General features: G+C 62.5%; 1 protein-coding gene across 1 annotated transcript; it reads right to left on the bottom strand.

Moving 5' to 3' along the window:
* Nucleotides 1–253: 253 nt before the first annotated feature.
* On the bottom strand, nucleotides 254–14,871 carry LOC139790887 (histone-lysine N-methyltransferase 2B-like). The gene is made up of 5 exons (XM_071732683.1): nucleotides 14,752–14,871; nucleotides 11,603–11,713; nucleotides 10,320–10,403; nucleotides 6,181–6,310; nucleotides 254–673 (listed from the first exon to the last, which is right to left on the bottom strand). The coding sequence occupies exons 2-5, from the start codon at nucleotides 11,695–11,697 to the stop codon at nucleotides 398–400; spliced, it is 585 nt and encodes a 194-aa protein (XP_071588784.1). The 5' UTR covers nucleotides 11,698–11,713; nucleotides 14,752–14,871; the 3' UTR covers nucleotides 254–397.
* Between the last annotated feature and the right edge of the window lie 6 nt (nucleotides 14,872–14,877).

The raw sequence follows: 14,877 nt of genomic DNA on the forward strand, positions 1-14,877 counted from the left end.
TCCAGAGCTTCCAGAACTCCACCCAACAACCACCCCTCAACTTTGTTTCTTTGAGGGCATCTCCAGAGCTGTCAGAACTCCACCCCATGACCATTTTTTGACGTCATTTAATTGGAATCATCTCCAGAACCTCCAGAACTCCACCGAAAACCAATCCCACACCGTCATTTTCTTTGAAGGCATCTCCAGAGCTTCCAGAACTCCACCCCACAACCACCCCTTGACTTAATTCCTTCAGAACCCTCTCCAGCACCTCCACAACTCCATCCCACACCATCATTTTTTTTGAAGGCATCTCCAGAGCTTCCAGAACTCCACCCCACAACCACCCCACAAGTTCCTTTCTTTGAGGGCATCTCCAGCACCTCCAAAGCTCCATCCAGGACTCCATCCCACCTCAGTTGAGGAACCTCCGGCAGCGTTTGGCGCCGCAGTTGCAGGGGAGTTTGGCCGCCGGTTCCTCGATGGGGAACTTGTAGTCGTAGGTGAGCTCCTCGCCCCGGAGGATGCGGCGCAGGGCGAAGATGACAATGTGCTTGTGTCCTTCCACCTGGATGACCCTGGAGTAGCAGTTGGGTTCACAGGAGTGGTTGATGAACCGCGCGGCGCTCCCGTGCATCGTGGCGTCCACCACCTCCGCGTCGTCGATCCGGAACATGTAGCACCCGATGCCCTGGTGGAGAGGGTGGGATGGAGGAGATAAAGGTCATGGGGATGTCTCCATGGGGTGGGGGAACCCAACATCTGGAGAACATCTCCATGGGATGGAGAGAACACAAAGAGTTGGGGTCATGGAGAACCCAACATCTGGAGAACGTCTACATGGGATGGAGAGAGCACCATGGGGTGGAGGAACCATCGTGGGGTGGTCATGGGGAACCCAAGATCTGGAGAACATCTCCATGGGATCGGGAGAACCCAACATCTGGAGAACATCTCCATGGGATCAGGAGAACCCAAGATCTGGAGAACATCTCCATGGGATCGGGAGAACACCAAGAGTTGGGGTCATGGAGAACCCAACATCTGGAGAACGTCTCCATGGGATGGGGAGAGCACCATGGGGTGGAGGAACCATCGTGGGGTGGAGGTGTGGGGCACCCAAGGTCATGGAGATGTCTCCATGGGGTGGGGGTACCCAAGATCTGGAGAACATCTCCATGGGATCGGGAGAACACCAAGAGTTGGGGTCATGGAGAACCCAACATCTGGAGAACGTCTACATGGGATCAGGAGAGCACCAAGAGTTGGGGTCATGGAGAACCCAACATCTGGAGAACATCTCCACAGGATGGAGAGAGCACCATGGGGTGGAGGAACCATCGTGGGGTGGTCACGGAGAACCCAAGATCTGGAGAACGTCTCCATGGAATGGGGAGAACACCAAGAGTTGGGGTCATAGAGAACCCAACACCTGGAGAAGGTCTCTATGGGATGGGAAAATCATCGTGGGGTGGAGATGTGGGGCACCCAAGGTCATGGAGATGTCTCCATGGGGTGGGGGAACCATTGTGGGGTGGTCATGGAGAACCCAAGATCTGGAGAACGTCTCCATGGGATCAGGAGAACACCAAGAGTTGGGGTCATGGAGAACCCAACATCTGGAGAACATCTCCATGGGATGGGGAGAACACCAAGAGTTGGGGGTCACGGAGAACCCAAGATCTGGAGAACATCTCCATGGGAGCGGGAGAACACCAAGGGTTGGGGTCATGGAGAACCCAACATCTGGAGAATGTCTCAATGGGATGGAGAGAGCACCATGGGGTGGAGGAACCATCGTGGGGTGGAGGTGTGGGGCACCCAAGGTCATGGAGATGTCTCCATGGGGTGGGGGAACCATCATGGGGTACCCAAGATCTGGAGAACATCTCCATGGGATCAGGAGAGCACCAAGAGTTGGGGTCATGGAGAACCCAACATCTGGAGAACGTCTCCATGGGATGGAGAGAGCACCATGGGGTGGAGGAACCATCGTGGGGTGGAGGTGTGGGGCACCCAAGGTCATGGAGATGTCTCCATGGGGTGGGGGAACCATTGTGGGGTGGTCATGGAGAACCCAAGATCTGGAGAATGTCTCCATGGGATCGGGAGAACACCAAGAGTTGGGGTCATGGAGAACCCAACATCTGGAGAACATCTCCGTGGGATCAGGAGAACACCAAGAGTTGGGGTCATGGAGAACCCAACATCTGGAGAACGTCTCCACAGGATGGAGAGAGCACCATGGGGTGGAGGAACCATCATGGGGTGGTCATGGAGAACCCAAGATCTGGAGAACGTCTCCATGGGATGGAGAGAGCACCAAGAGTTGGGGTCATGGAGAACCCAACATCCAGAGAACGTCTCCATGGGATGGAGAGAGCACCATGGGGTGGAGGAACCATTGTGGGGTGGAGGAACCATCGTGGGGTGGAGGTGTGGGGAACCCAAGGTCATGGAGGTGTCGCCATGGTGGGGTGGGGGAACCATTGTGGGGGCGGCCAACATCTGGAGAACATCTCCATGGGATTGGGAGAACACCAAGGGTTGGGGTCATGGAGAACCCAACATCTGGAGAAGAGAACGTCTCCATGGGATGGAGAGAGCACCATGGGGTGGAGGAACCATCGTGGGGTGGTCACGGAGAACCCAAGATCTGGAGAAGGTCTCCATGGATGGGGAGAACACCAAGAGTTGGGGTCATGGAGAACCCAAGATCTGGAGAACATCTCCATGGGATGGGGAGAACACCAAGAGTTGGGGTCATGGAGAACCCAAGATCTGGAGAACATCTCCATGGGATGGAGAACACCAAGAGTTGGGGTCATGGAGAACCCAAGATCTGGAGAACGTCTCCATGGGATGGGAAAATCATCGTGGGGTGGAGGTGTGGGGCACCCAAGGTCATGGAGATGTCTCCATGGGGTGGGGGAACCATTGTGGGGTGGCCAACATCTGGAGAACGTCTCCATGGGATCGGGAGAACTCAACATCTGGAGAACATCTCCATGGGATGGGGAGAACACCAAGAGTCGGGGTCATGGAGAACCCAACATCTGGAGAACGTCTCCATGGGATGGAGAGAGCACCATGGGGTGGAGGAACCATCGTGGGGTGGAGGTGTGGGGCACCCAAGGTCATGGAGATGTCTCCATGGGGTGGGGGAACCATCATGGAGAACCCAAGATCTGGAGAACATCTCCATGGGATCGGGAGAAGACCAAGAGTTGGGGTCATGGAGAACCCAACATCTGGAGAACGTCTCCATGGGATCGGGAGAAGACCAAGAGTTGGGGTCATGGAGAACCCAACATCTGGAGAACGTCTACATGGGATGGAGAGAGCACCATGGGGTGGAGGAACCATCGTGGGGTGGTCATGGAGAACCCAAGATCTGGAGAACGTCTCCATGGGATCGGGAGAACCCAAGATCTGGAGAACATCTCCATGGGATCAGGAGAGCACCAAGAGTTGGGGTCATGGAGAACCCAAGATCTGGAGAACGTCTCCATGGGATCGGGAGAACACCAAGAGTTGGGGTCATGGAGAACCCAACATCTGGAGAACGTCTCCGTGGGATGGAGAGAGCACCATGGGGTGGAGGAACCATTGTGGGGTGGAGGAACCATCGTGGGGTGGAGGTGTGGGGAACCCAAGGTCATGGAGGTGTCGCCATGGGGTGGGGGAACCATTGTGGGGTGGTCATGGAGAACCCAAGATCTGGAGAATGTCTCCATGGTATCGGGAGAACACCAAGAGTTGGGGTCATGGAGAACCCAACATCTGGAGAACATCTCCATGGGATGGAGAGAACACCAAGGGTTGGGGTCATGGAGAACCCAACATCTGGAGAACATCTCCATGGGATTGGGAGAACACCAAGAGTTGGGGTCATGGAGAACCCAACATCTGGAGAACATCTCCATGGGATGGAGAGAGCACCATGGGGTGGAGGAACCATCGTGGGGTGGAGGTGTGGGGCACCCAAGGTCATGGAGATGACTCCATGGGGTGGGGGAACCATTGTGGGGCGGCCAACATCTGGAGAACATCTCCATGGGATCGGGAGAACACCAAGAGTTGGGGTCATGGAGAACCCAACATCTGGAGAACATCTCCATGGGATCAGGAGAACCCAACATCTGGAGAACATCTCCACAGGATGGAGAGAGCACCATGGGGTGGAGGAACCATCGTGGGGTGGTCATGGAGAACCCAAGGTCTGGAGAACATCTCCATGGGATGGGGAGAACACCAAGAGTTGGGGTCATGGAGAACCCAAGGTCTGGAGAACATCTCCGTGGGATCGGGAGAACCCAACATCTGGAGAACATCTCCATGGGATGGAGAGAGCACCATGGGGTGGAGGAACCATCGTGGGGTGGTCATGGAGAACCCAACATCTGGAGAACGTCTCCATGGGATCGGGAGAACCCAAGATCTGGAGAACATCTCCGTGGGATCAGGAGAACACCAAGAGTTGGGGTCATGGAGAACCCAAGATCTGGAGAACATCTCCATGGGATGGAGAGAGCACCAAGAGTTGGGGTCATGGAGAACCCAACATCTGGAGAACGTCTCCATGGGATGGGAAAATCATCATGGGGTGGAGATGTGGGGCAGCCAAGGTGATGGAGATGTCTCCATGGGGTGGGGGAACCATTGGGGGGCAGCCAACATCTGGAGAACATCTCCATGGGATGGGGAGAACACCAAGAGTTGGGGTCATGGAGAACCCAACATCTGGAGAACATCTCCATGGGATGGAGAGAGCACCATGGGGTGGAGGAACCATCATGGGGTGGAGATGTGGGGCAGCCAAGGTGATGGGGATGTCTCCATGGGGTGGGGGAACCATCATGGGGTACCCAAGATCTGGAGAACATCTCCATGGGATCGGGAGAACACCAAGAATTGGGGTCATGGAGAACCCAACATCTGGAGAACATCTCCATGGGATGGAGAGAGCACCATGGGGTGGAGGAACCATCATGGGGTGGAGGTGTGGGGCAGCCAAGGTCATGGAGATGTCTCCATGGGTGGAGAGAGCATCAAGAGGGGGGAGGAACCATCAAGGGGTGGTGGAACCATCATGGGATGGAGGTTCCAGTGGGTGTTTCACACCCTTATGGAGCCTCCACACCTGGTGGGTGCCCCAGGGCGTCCCTAAAGTGTCCCCAAGGTGTCCCCAAGGTCCCACCACACTTCGTAGACCTTCTCCCACACCTTGGTGACCACCAAGCCCCTCGCTCCTCACATCCTTACGGAGTCTCCTCACCCAATGGGTGCCCCTGAAGTGTCCCCAAGGTCTCCAAGGTCCCACACCTTGAGCCCCTCACCCCTCACACCAAAGGTGCCCCAGGGTGTCCCTAAAGTGTCCCCAAGGTGTCCCCAAGGTCCCACCACACTTCGTAGAACTTCTCCCACACCTTGGTGACCACCAAGCCCCTCGCTCCTCACATCCTTATGGAGTCTCCTCACCCAGTGGGTGCCCCTAAAGTGTCCCCAAGGTCCCACCACACTTCTCCCACCCCTTGAACCCCTCACCCCTCACACCAAAGGTGCCCCAGGCTGTCCCTAAAGTGTCCCCAAAGTGTCCCCAAGGTGGCCCCAAGGTGGCCCCAAGGTCCCACCACACTTCGTAGAACTTCTCCCACACCTTGGTGACCACCAAGCCCCTCGCTCCTCACATCCTTATGGAGTCTCCTCACCCAGTGGGTGCCCCGGGGTGGCTCAGGATGTTCCCTAAAGTGTCCCCAAAGTGTCCCCAAAGTGTCCCCAAGGTGGCCCCAAGGTCCCACCACACTTCGTAGAACTTCTCCCACACCTTGGTGACCACCAAGCCCCTCGCTCCTCACATCCTTACGGAGTCTCCTCACCCAGTGGGTGCCCCTAAAGTGTCCCCAAAGTGTCCCCAAGGTCCCCAAGGTCCCACCGCACTTCTCCCACACCTTGAGTCCCTCACCCCTCACACCAAAGGTGCCCCAGGCTGTCCCTAAAGTGTCCCCAGGCTGTCCCTAAAGTGTCCCCAAGGTGGCCCCAAGGTGTCCCACCACCTTCTCCCACACCTTGGTGACCACCAAGCCCCTCACTCTTCACGTCCTTATGGAGTCCCCTCACCCAGTGGGTGCCCCGGGGTGGCTCAGGACGCCCCTAAAGTGTCCCCAAAGTGTCCCCAAGGTGTCCCCAAGGTCCCACCTTGCTGTCGTAGAACTTCTCCCTCTTGTCGGTCAGCACCGAGCGCACGACGATCCCCGAGTACTCGATCACCATCTCCCCGGCCTCGATGTTGCGTTTGCAGAAGAGGCCCCGGCCGTGGATGGCAGAGCTGGGGACACAGCTGTCACCTCCCCCACACTGTCACCTCCCCCACACTGTCACCTCCCCCCCGGCTGCTCTCACCTCCCCCCGGGTGGCTCTCACCTCCCCCAAGCCCCATTAATGTCACCTCCCCCCCCCCATTGTCACCTCCCCCCTATTAATGTCACCTCCCCCCCCATTGTTGTCACCTCCCCCCCAATGTCACCTCCCCCCCATTGTTGTCACCTCCCCCATTGCCGCCTCCCCCCCCCATTGTCACCTCCCCCCCAATGTCACCTCCCCCCCATTGTCACCTCCCCCCCCATTGTTGTCACCTCCCCCCCCATTGTTGTCACCTCCTCCCCCATTGTCACCTCCTCCCCCATTGTCACCTCCCCCCTATTAATGTCACCTCCCCCCACTGTCACTTCCCCCATTGTTGTCACCTCCTCCCCATTGTCACCTCCCCCCCATTGTTGTCACCTCCCCTCCCATTGTCACCTCCCCCCTATTAATGTCACCTCCCCCCATTGTCACCTTCCCATTGTTGTCACCTCCCCCCCGATTGTCACCTCCCCCCTATTAATGTCACCTCCCCCCCATTGTTGTCACCTACTCTCCATTGTCACCTCCCCCCCCCCCATTGTCACCTCCCCTCCCATTGTCACCTCCCCCCCCATTGTCACCTCCTCCCCCATTGTCACCTCCCCCCCATTAATGTCACCTCCCCCCACTGTCACTTCCCCCCATTGTTGTCACCTCCCCCCCATTGTCACCTCCCCCCCATTAATGTCACCTCCCCCCATTGTCACCTCCCCCCCATTGTCACCTCCCCCCCATTAATGTCACCTCCCCCCATTGTCACCTCCCCCCCATTGTCACCTCCTCCCCATTGTTGTCACCTCCCTCCCCATTGTCACCTCCTCCCCCATTGTCACCTCCCCCCCATTGTCACCTCCCCCCCATTGTTGTCACCTCCTCCCCATTGTTGTCACCTGCCCCCCATTGTCCCCTCCCCCCCCCATTGTCACCTCCCCCCCATTTTGTTGTCACCTTCCCCCCATTGTTGTCACCTCCCCCCCCATTGTCACCTCCCCCCTATTAATGTCACCTCCCCCCATTGTCACCTCCTCCCCATTGTTGTCACTTCCCCCCCCATTGTTGTCACCTCCCCCCCCATTGTCACCTCCCCCCCCATTGTCACCTCCCCCCCCATTGTCACCTCCCCCCCCCATTTTGTTGTCACCTCCCCCCCCAGGGATGACAAGGTGACAGAGGGTGACACAGGAGGTGACACAGGGTGACAGGAGGTGCCAGAGGAGGTGCCAAGGTGACACAGAAAGTGACAAGGTGCCACAGGGTGCCAGAGGGTGGCACAGGAGGTGACAGGAGGTGACAAAGTGGCAGGGGGTGGCACAGGAGGTGCCAGGAGGTGCCAGGGGGTGACAGGAGGTGACAGGGGGTGACAGGAGGTGTCAAAGTGGCCGGGGGTGGCACAGGAGGTGACAGGAGGTGACAGGGGGTGACAGGAGGTGACAGGAGGTGTCAAAGTGGCAGGGGGTGGCACAGGAGGTGACAGGAGGTGACAGGAGGTGACAGGAGGTGACAGGGGGTGACAGGAGGTGACAGGGGGTGACAGGAGGTGACAAAGTGGCAGGGGGTGGCACAGGAGGTGACAGGGGGTGACAGGAGGTGCCAGGAGGTGACAGGAGGTGGCAGGGGGTGACAGGGGGTGACAGGAGGTGACAGGAGGTGACAGGGGGTGACAGGGGGTGACAGGAGGTGACAGGAGGTGACAGGAGGTGACAGGAGGTGACAGGGGGTGACAGGAGGTGGCAGGGGGTGACAGGAGGTGACAGGGGGTGACAGGAGGTGACAGGAGGTGCCAGGAGGTGCCAGGAGGTGACAGGGGGTGACAGGGGGTGACAGGAGGTGACAGGGGGTGACAGGAGGTGACAGGAGGTGACAGGAGGTGACAGGAGGTGCCAGGAGGTGCCAGGAGGTGACAGGAGGTGACAGGAGGTGACAGGGGGTGCCAGAGGGTGGCACAGGAGGTGACAGGAGGTGACAAAGTGGCAGCAGGTGGCACAGGAGGTGACAGGAGGTGACAGGAGGTGACAGGGGGTGACAGGAGGTGACAGGAGGTGACAGGAGGTGACAGGGGGTGACAGGAGGTGACAGGGGGTGACAGGGGGTGACAGGGGGTGGCACAGGAGGTGACAGGAGGTGACAGGAGGTGACAGGAGGTGACAAAGTGGCAGGGGGTGCCAGAGGAGGTGACAAGAGGTGACAGGAGGTGACAGGAGGTGACAAAGTGGCAGGGGGTGGCACAGGAGGTGACAGGAGGTGACAGGAGGTGACAGGAGGTGACAAAGTGGCAGGGGGTGGCACAGGAGGTGACAGGAGGTGACAGGAGGTGACAGGGGGTGACAGGAGGTGACAGGAGGTGACAGAGTGGCAGGGGGTGCCAGAGGAGGTGACAGGAGGTGACAAAGTGGCAGGAGGTGACAGGAGGTGACAGGGGGTGACAGGAGGTGACAGGAGGTGACAGGAGGTGACAGGAGGTGACAGGAGGTGCCAGAGTGGCAGGGGGTGCCAGAGGAGGTGACAGGAGGTGACAAAGTGGCAGGAGGTGACAGGAGGTGACAGGGGGTGACAGGAGGTGACAGGAGGTGCCAGGAGGTGCCAGGGGGTGACAGGAGGTGACAGGAGGTGACAGGGGGTGACAGGAGGTGACAGGAGGTGACAGGGGGTGACAGGAGGTGACAGGGGGTGACAGGAGGTGACAGGAGGTGACAGGAGGTGACAGGAGGTGACAGGAGGTGACAGGGGGTGACAGGAGGTGACAGGAGGTGACAGGAGGTGGCAGGGGGTGACAGGAGGTGACAGGAGGTGACAGGAGGTGACAGGGGGTGACAGGAGGTGACAGGAGGTGACAGGAGGTGGCAGGGGGTGACAGGAGGTGACAGGAGGTGACAGGAGGTGACAGGAGGTGACAGGAGGTGGCAGGGGGTGACAGGAGGTGACAGGAGGTGACAGGAGGTGCCAGGAGGTGACAGGGGGTGACAGGAGGTGACAGGAGGTGACAGGGGGTGACAGGGGGTGACAGGGGGTGACAGGAGGTGACAGGGGGTGCCAGGAGGTGACAGGGGGTGACAGGGGGTGACAGGAGGTGACAGGGGGTGACAGGGGGTGACAGGAGGTGACAGGAGGTGACAGGAGGTGACAGGAGGTGACAGGGGGTGACAGGAGGTGACAGGAGGTGACAGGGGGTGACAGGGGGTGACAGGAGGTGACAGGAGGTGACAGGAGGTGACAGGGGGTGACAGGAGGTGACAGGAGGTGACAGGAGGTGACAGGAGGTGACAGGGGGTGACAGGAGGTGCCAGGAGGTGCCAGGAGGTGCCAGGGGGTGACAGGAGGTGACAGGAGGTGACAGGGGGTGACAGGAGGTGACAGGAGGTGACAGGGGGTGACAGGGGGTGACAGGAGGTGACAGGAGGTGACAGGAGGTGACAGGGGGTGACAGGAGGTGCCAGAGTGGCAGGGGGTGCCAGAGGAGGTGACAGGAGGTGACAGGAGGTGACAGGGGGTGACAGGAGGTGACAGGAGGTGACAGGAGGTGACAGGGGGTGACAGGAGGTGACAGGGGGTGACAGGAGGTGACAGGAGGTGCCAGAGTGGCAGGGGGTGGCACAGGAGGTGACAGGAGGTGACAGGGGGTGACAGGAGGTGACAGGAGGTGACAGGGGGTGACAGGAGGTGACAGGAGGTGACAGGAGGTGACAAAGTGGCAGGGGGTGGCACAGGAGGTGACAGGAGGTGACAGGAGGTGACAGGGGGTGACAGGAGGTGACAGGAGGTGACAGGAGGTGACAAAGTGGCAGCGGGTGCCAGAGGGTGCCAGGAGGTGCCAGAGGAGGTGACAGGAGGTGACAAAGTGGCAGCGGGTGGCACAGGAGGTGACAGGAGGTGACAGGGGGTGACAGGAGGTGACAGGGGGTGACAGGGGGTGACAGGGGGTGCCCGTGTCCCACCGATAGACGCCCAGGGACTCCTTCGCCGTCCTCTTGAGGTGCCGGAACCTCATGGCCATCGGCAGCTCCAGGCTGGTGGGGCGGCTGGGGGGGGGTCAGGGGGCACCCACACCCTGCACCCCGACCCCCCCGGCACCCACACCCCACCCTGACCCCACCCAGGGCACCCAGACCCCTCCCTGACCCCACCCAGGGCACCCAGACCCCTCCCTGACCCCACCCAGGGCACCCAGACCCCTCCCTGGCACCCAGACCCCCACCCAGGGCACCCAGACCCCACCCTGACCCCACCCAGGGCACCCAGACCCCTCCCTGACCCCACCCAGGGCACCCAGACCCCCACCCAGGGCACCCAGACCCCACCCTGACCCCACCCAGGGCACCCAGACCCCTCCCTGACCCCACCCATGGCACCCAGACCCCCACCCTGACCCCACCCAGGGCACCCAGACCCCACCCTGACCCCACCCAGGGCACCCAGACCCCTCCCTGGCACCCAGACCCCCACCCATGGGACCCCAAAACCCCTCCCAGGGCACCCGGCAACCTGCCCCCCACCCATGGGACCCCTCCCAAGGCACCCAGCCCCCCACTCATGGGGGTCCCAGCTCCCAGCACCCAGACCCCCACCCATGGGACCCCGAAACCCCTCCCAGGGCACCCGGCAACCTGCCCCCCACCCATGGGACCCCTCCCTGGCACCCAGCCCCCCACCCATGGGGGTCCCAGCACCCCGCCCCCCACCCATGGGACCCCTCCCTGGCACCCGGACCCCACCCATGGGGGTCCCAGCACTCAGACCCCTCCCAAGGCACCCAGCCCCCCACTCATGGGGGTCCCAGCTCCCAGAACCCAGCCCCCCACCCATGGGACCCAAAAACCCCTCCCAGGGCACCCAGCAAGCTGCCCCCCACCCATGGGATCCCTCCCTGGCACCCAGCCCCCCACCCATGGGACCCCTCCCTGGCACCCAGCCCCCCACCCATGGTGGTCCCAGCACCCTGCCCCCCACCCATGGGACCCCTCCCTGGCACCCGGACCCCACCCATGGGACCCCTCCCAAGGCACCCAGCCCCCCACCCATGGTGGTCCCAGCACCCCACCCCCCACCCATTGGACCCCTCCCTGGCACCCGGACCCCACCCATGGGGGTCCCAGCACTCAGACCCCTCCCAAAGCACCCAGCCCCCCACCCATGGGGGTCCCAGCTCCCAGCACCCAAGCCCCCCACCCATGGTGGTCCCAGCACCCTGCCCCCCACCCATGGGTGCCGTGTCCCTCACCGGGTGGGTTTCAGCTGCACTTCCTCCTCCTCCTCCTCGCGGGGAGGGGGTCCCTGGGGGGGGCTCCGGTGCTGGGAGGCCAAGAAGCTGAACATGTCGAAGGTGCATTTCCTGGGTGGGGGGGACAGAGGAGGTCAGCACCCATGGGTGCCACCCCCAAACCCCTGGGACCCCCCTCACCCAGGGGGGGGACCCCTAAATATAAGGGGGGAGGGGTCCCAGGTACCCTGAGGGGGGTCCCGAGCACCCTAAGGAGGCGCCCACACCCCTCTCAGTGAGGGTCCCAGTGAGGGTCCCAGCACCCATGGGTTCCCCGAGGGGGTCCCAGCACCCATGGGTGCCATCCCCCAAACCCCTGGGACCCCTCCCACCCAGGGGGGGACCCCCAAATTTAAGGGGGGAGGGGTCCCAGGTACCCTGAAGGGGGTCCCGAGCACCCTAAGGAGGCACCCACCCCCCTCAGTGTGGGTCCCAGCACCCATGGGTTCCCCGAGGGGGTCCCAGCACCCATGGGTGCCATCCCCCAAACCCCTGGGACCCCCCTCACCCAGGGGGGGACCCCTAAATATAAGGGGGGAGGGGTCCCAGGTACCCTGAGGGGGGTCCCGAGCACCCTAAGGAGGCACCCACCCCCCTCAGTGTGGGTCCCAGCACCCATTGGTGCTCCAGGGGGGTCCCAGCACCCATGGGTGCCATCCCCAAACCCCTGGGACCCCCCTCACCCAGGGGGGGACCCCTAAATATAAGGGGGGAGGGATCCCAGGTACCCTGAGGGGGGTCCTGAGCACCCTAAGGAGGCGCCCACCCCCCTGATTGAGGGTCCCAGCACCCATTGGTGCTCCAGGGGGGTCCCAGCACCCATGGGTGCCATCCCCCAAACCCCTGGGACCCCCCTCACCCAGGGGGGGACCCCTAAATATAAGGGGGGAGGGGTCCCAGGTACCCTGAGGGGGGTCCCGAGCACCCTAAGGAGGTGCCCACCCCCCTCAGTGAGGGTCCCAGCACCCATTGGTGCTCCAGGGGGTTCCCAGCACCCATGGGTGCCCTGGGGAGGGCTCTCAGTTACCCTGGGGGGGTTCCAGTTACCCTGGGGAGGGGTCCCAGCACCCATAGGTGCCCCAAGGAGGGGTCCCAAGCCACCCAAGGAGGTGCCCACCCCCCTCAGTGAGGATCCCAGCACCCATGGGTTCCCCGAGGGGGTCCCAGCACCCATGGGTGCCATCCCCCAAACCCCTGGGACCCCCCTCAGCCAGGGGGGGACCCCTAAATATAAGGGGGGAGGGGTCCCAGGTACCCTGAGGGGGGTCCCGAGCACCCTAAGGAGGCGCCCACCCCCCTCAGTGAGGGTCCCAGCACCCATGGGTTCCCCGAGGGGGTCCCAGCACCCATGGGTGCCATCCCCCAAACCCCTGGACCCCCCTCACCCAGGGGGGGACCCCTAAATATAAGGGGGGAGGGGTCCCAGGTACCCTGAGGGGGGTCCCGAGCACCCTAAGGAGGTGCCCACCCCCCTCATTGAGGGTCCCAGCACCCATGGGTTCCCCGAGGGGATCCCAGCACCCATGGGTGCCATCCCCAAACCCCTGGGACCCCCCTCACCCAGGGGGGGACCCCTAAATATAAGGGGGGAGGGATCCCAGGTACCCTGAGGGGGGTCCCGAGCACCCTAAGGAGGCGCCCACCCCCCTCAGTGAGGGTCCCAGCACCCATTGGTGCTCCAGGGGGGTCCCAGCACCCATGGGTGCCCTGGGGAGGGCTCTCAATTACCCTGGGGGGGTTCCAATACCCTGGGGAGGGGTCCCAGCACCCATAGGTGCCCCAAGGAGGGGTCCCAAGCCACCCAAGGAGGTGCCCACCCCCCTCAGTGAGGGTCCCAGCACCCATGGGTTCCCCGAGGGGATCCCAGCACCCATGGGTGCCATCCCCCAAACCCCTGGGACCCCCCTCACCCAGGGGGGGACCCCTAAATATAAGGGGGGAGGGGTCCCAGGTACCCTGAGGGGGGTCCCGAGCACCCTAAGGAGGCACCCACCCCCCTCATTGAGGGTCCCAGCACCCATTGGTGCTCCAGGGGGGTCCCAGCACCCATGGGTGCCCTGCGGAGGGCTCTCAGTTACCCTGGGGGGGTTCCAATTACCCTGGGGAGGGGTCCCAGCACCCATAGGTGCCCCAAGGAGGGGTCCCAAGCCACCCAAGGAGGTGCCCACCCCCCTCAGTGAGGGTCCCAGCACCCATGGGTTCCCCGAGGGGGTCCCAGCACCCATGGGTGCCATCCCCCAAACCCCTGGGACCCCCCCCACCCAGGGGGGGACCCCTAAATATAAGGGGGGAGGGATCCCAGGTACCCTGAGGGGGGTCCCGAGCACCCTAAGGAGGCGCCCACCCCCCTCATTGAGGGTCCCAGCACCCATTGGTGCTCCAGGGGGGTCCCAGCACCCATGGGTGCCCTGGGGAGGGCTCTCAGTTACCGTGGGGGGGTTCCAGTTACCCTGGGGAGGGGTCCCAGCACCCATAGGTGCCCCAAGGAGGGGTCCCAAGCCACCCAAGGAGGTGCCCACCCCCCTCAGTGAGGGTCCCAGCACCCATGGGTTCCCCGAGGGGGTCCCAGCACCCATGGGTGCCATCCCCCAAACCCCTGGACCCCCCCCACCCAGGGGGGAGGGGTGACAATATAAGGGGGGAGGGGTCCCAGGTACCCTGAGGGGGGTCCCGAGCACCCTAAGGAGGTGCCCACCCCCCTCAGTGAGGGTCCCAGCACCCATGGGTTCCCCGAGGGGGTCCCAGCACCCATGGGTGCCATCCCCCAAACCCCTGGGACCCCCCCCACCCAGGGGGGGACCCCTAAATATAAGGGGGGAGGGGTCCCAGGTACCCTGAGGGGGGTCCCAAGCACCCTAAGGAGGCACCCACCCCCCTCAGTGAGGATCCCAGCACCCATTGGTGCTCCAGAGGGGGGTCCCAGCACCCATGGGTGCCCTGGGGAGGGCTCTCAGTTACCCTGGGGGGGGTTCCAGTTACCCTGGGGAGGGGTCCCAGCACCCATAGGTGCCCCAAGGAGGGGTCCCAAGCCACCCAAGGAGGTGCCCACCCCCCTCAGTGAGGATCCCAGCACCCACGGGTGCCCCGGGGGGGGGGTCCCCAGCACCCACCTCACGTAGAGCTCGGCACGGGCGCACCCCGAGGGGTTGGTGGGGGGGTGGGTGGGGGGGGTCCCTCCGGGGGTGGTAGCGGAAGCGATAACGGGGGCAGCACCCAGCACCACGGACGCTTGCTCC

Source organism: Heliangelus exortis, unplaced genomic scaffold (genome assembly GCF_036169615.1).
Source record: "Heliangelus exortis unplaced genomic scaffold, bHelExo1.hap1 Scaffold_292, whole genome shotgun sequence".
In the NCBI taxonomy this organism is placed as follows: domain Eukaryota; kingdom Metazoa; phylum Chordata; class Aves; order Apodiformes; family Trochilidae; genus Heliangelus; species Heliangelus exortis.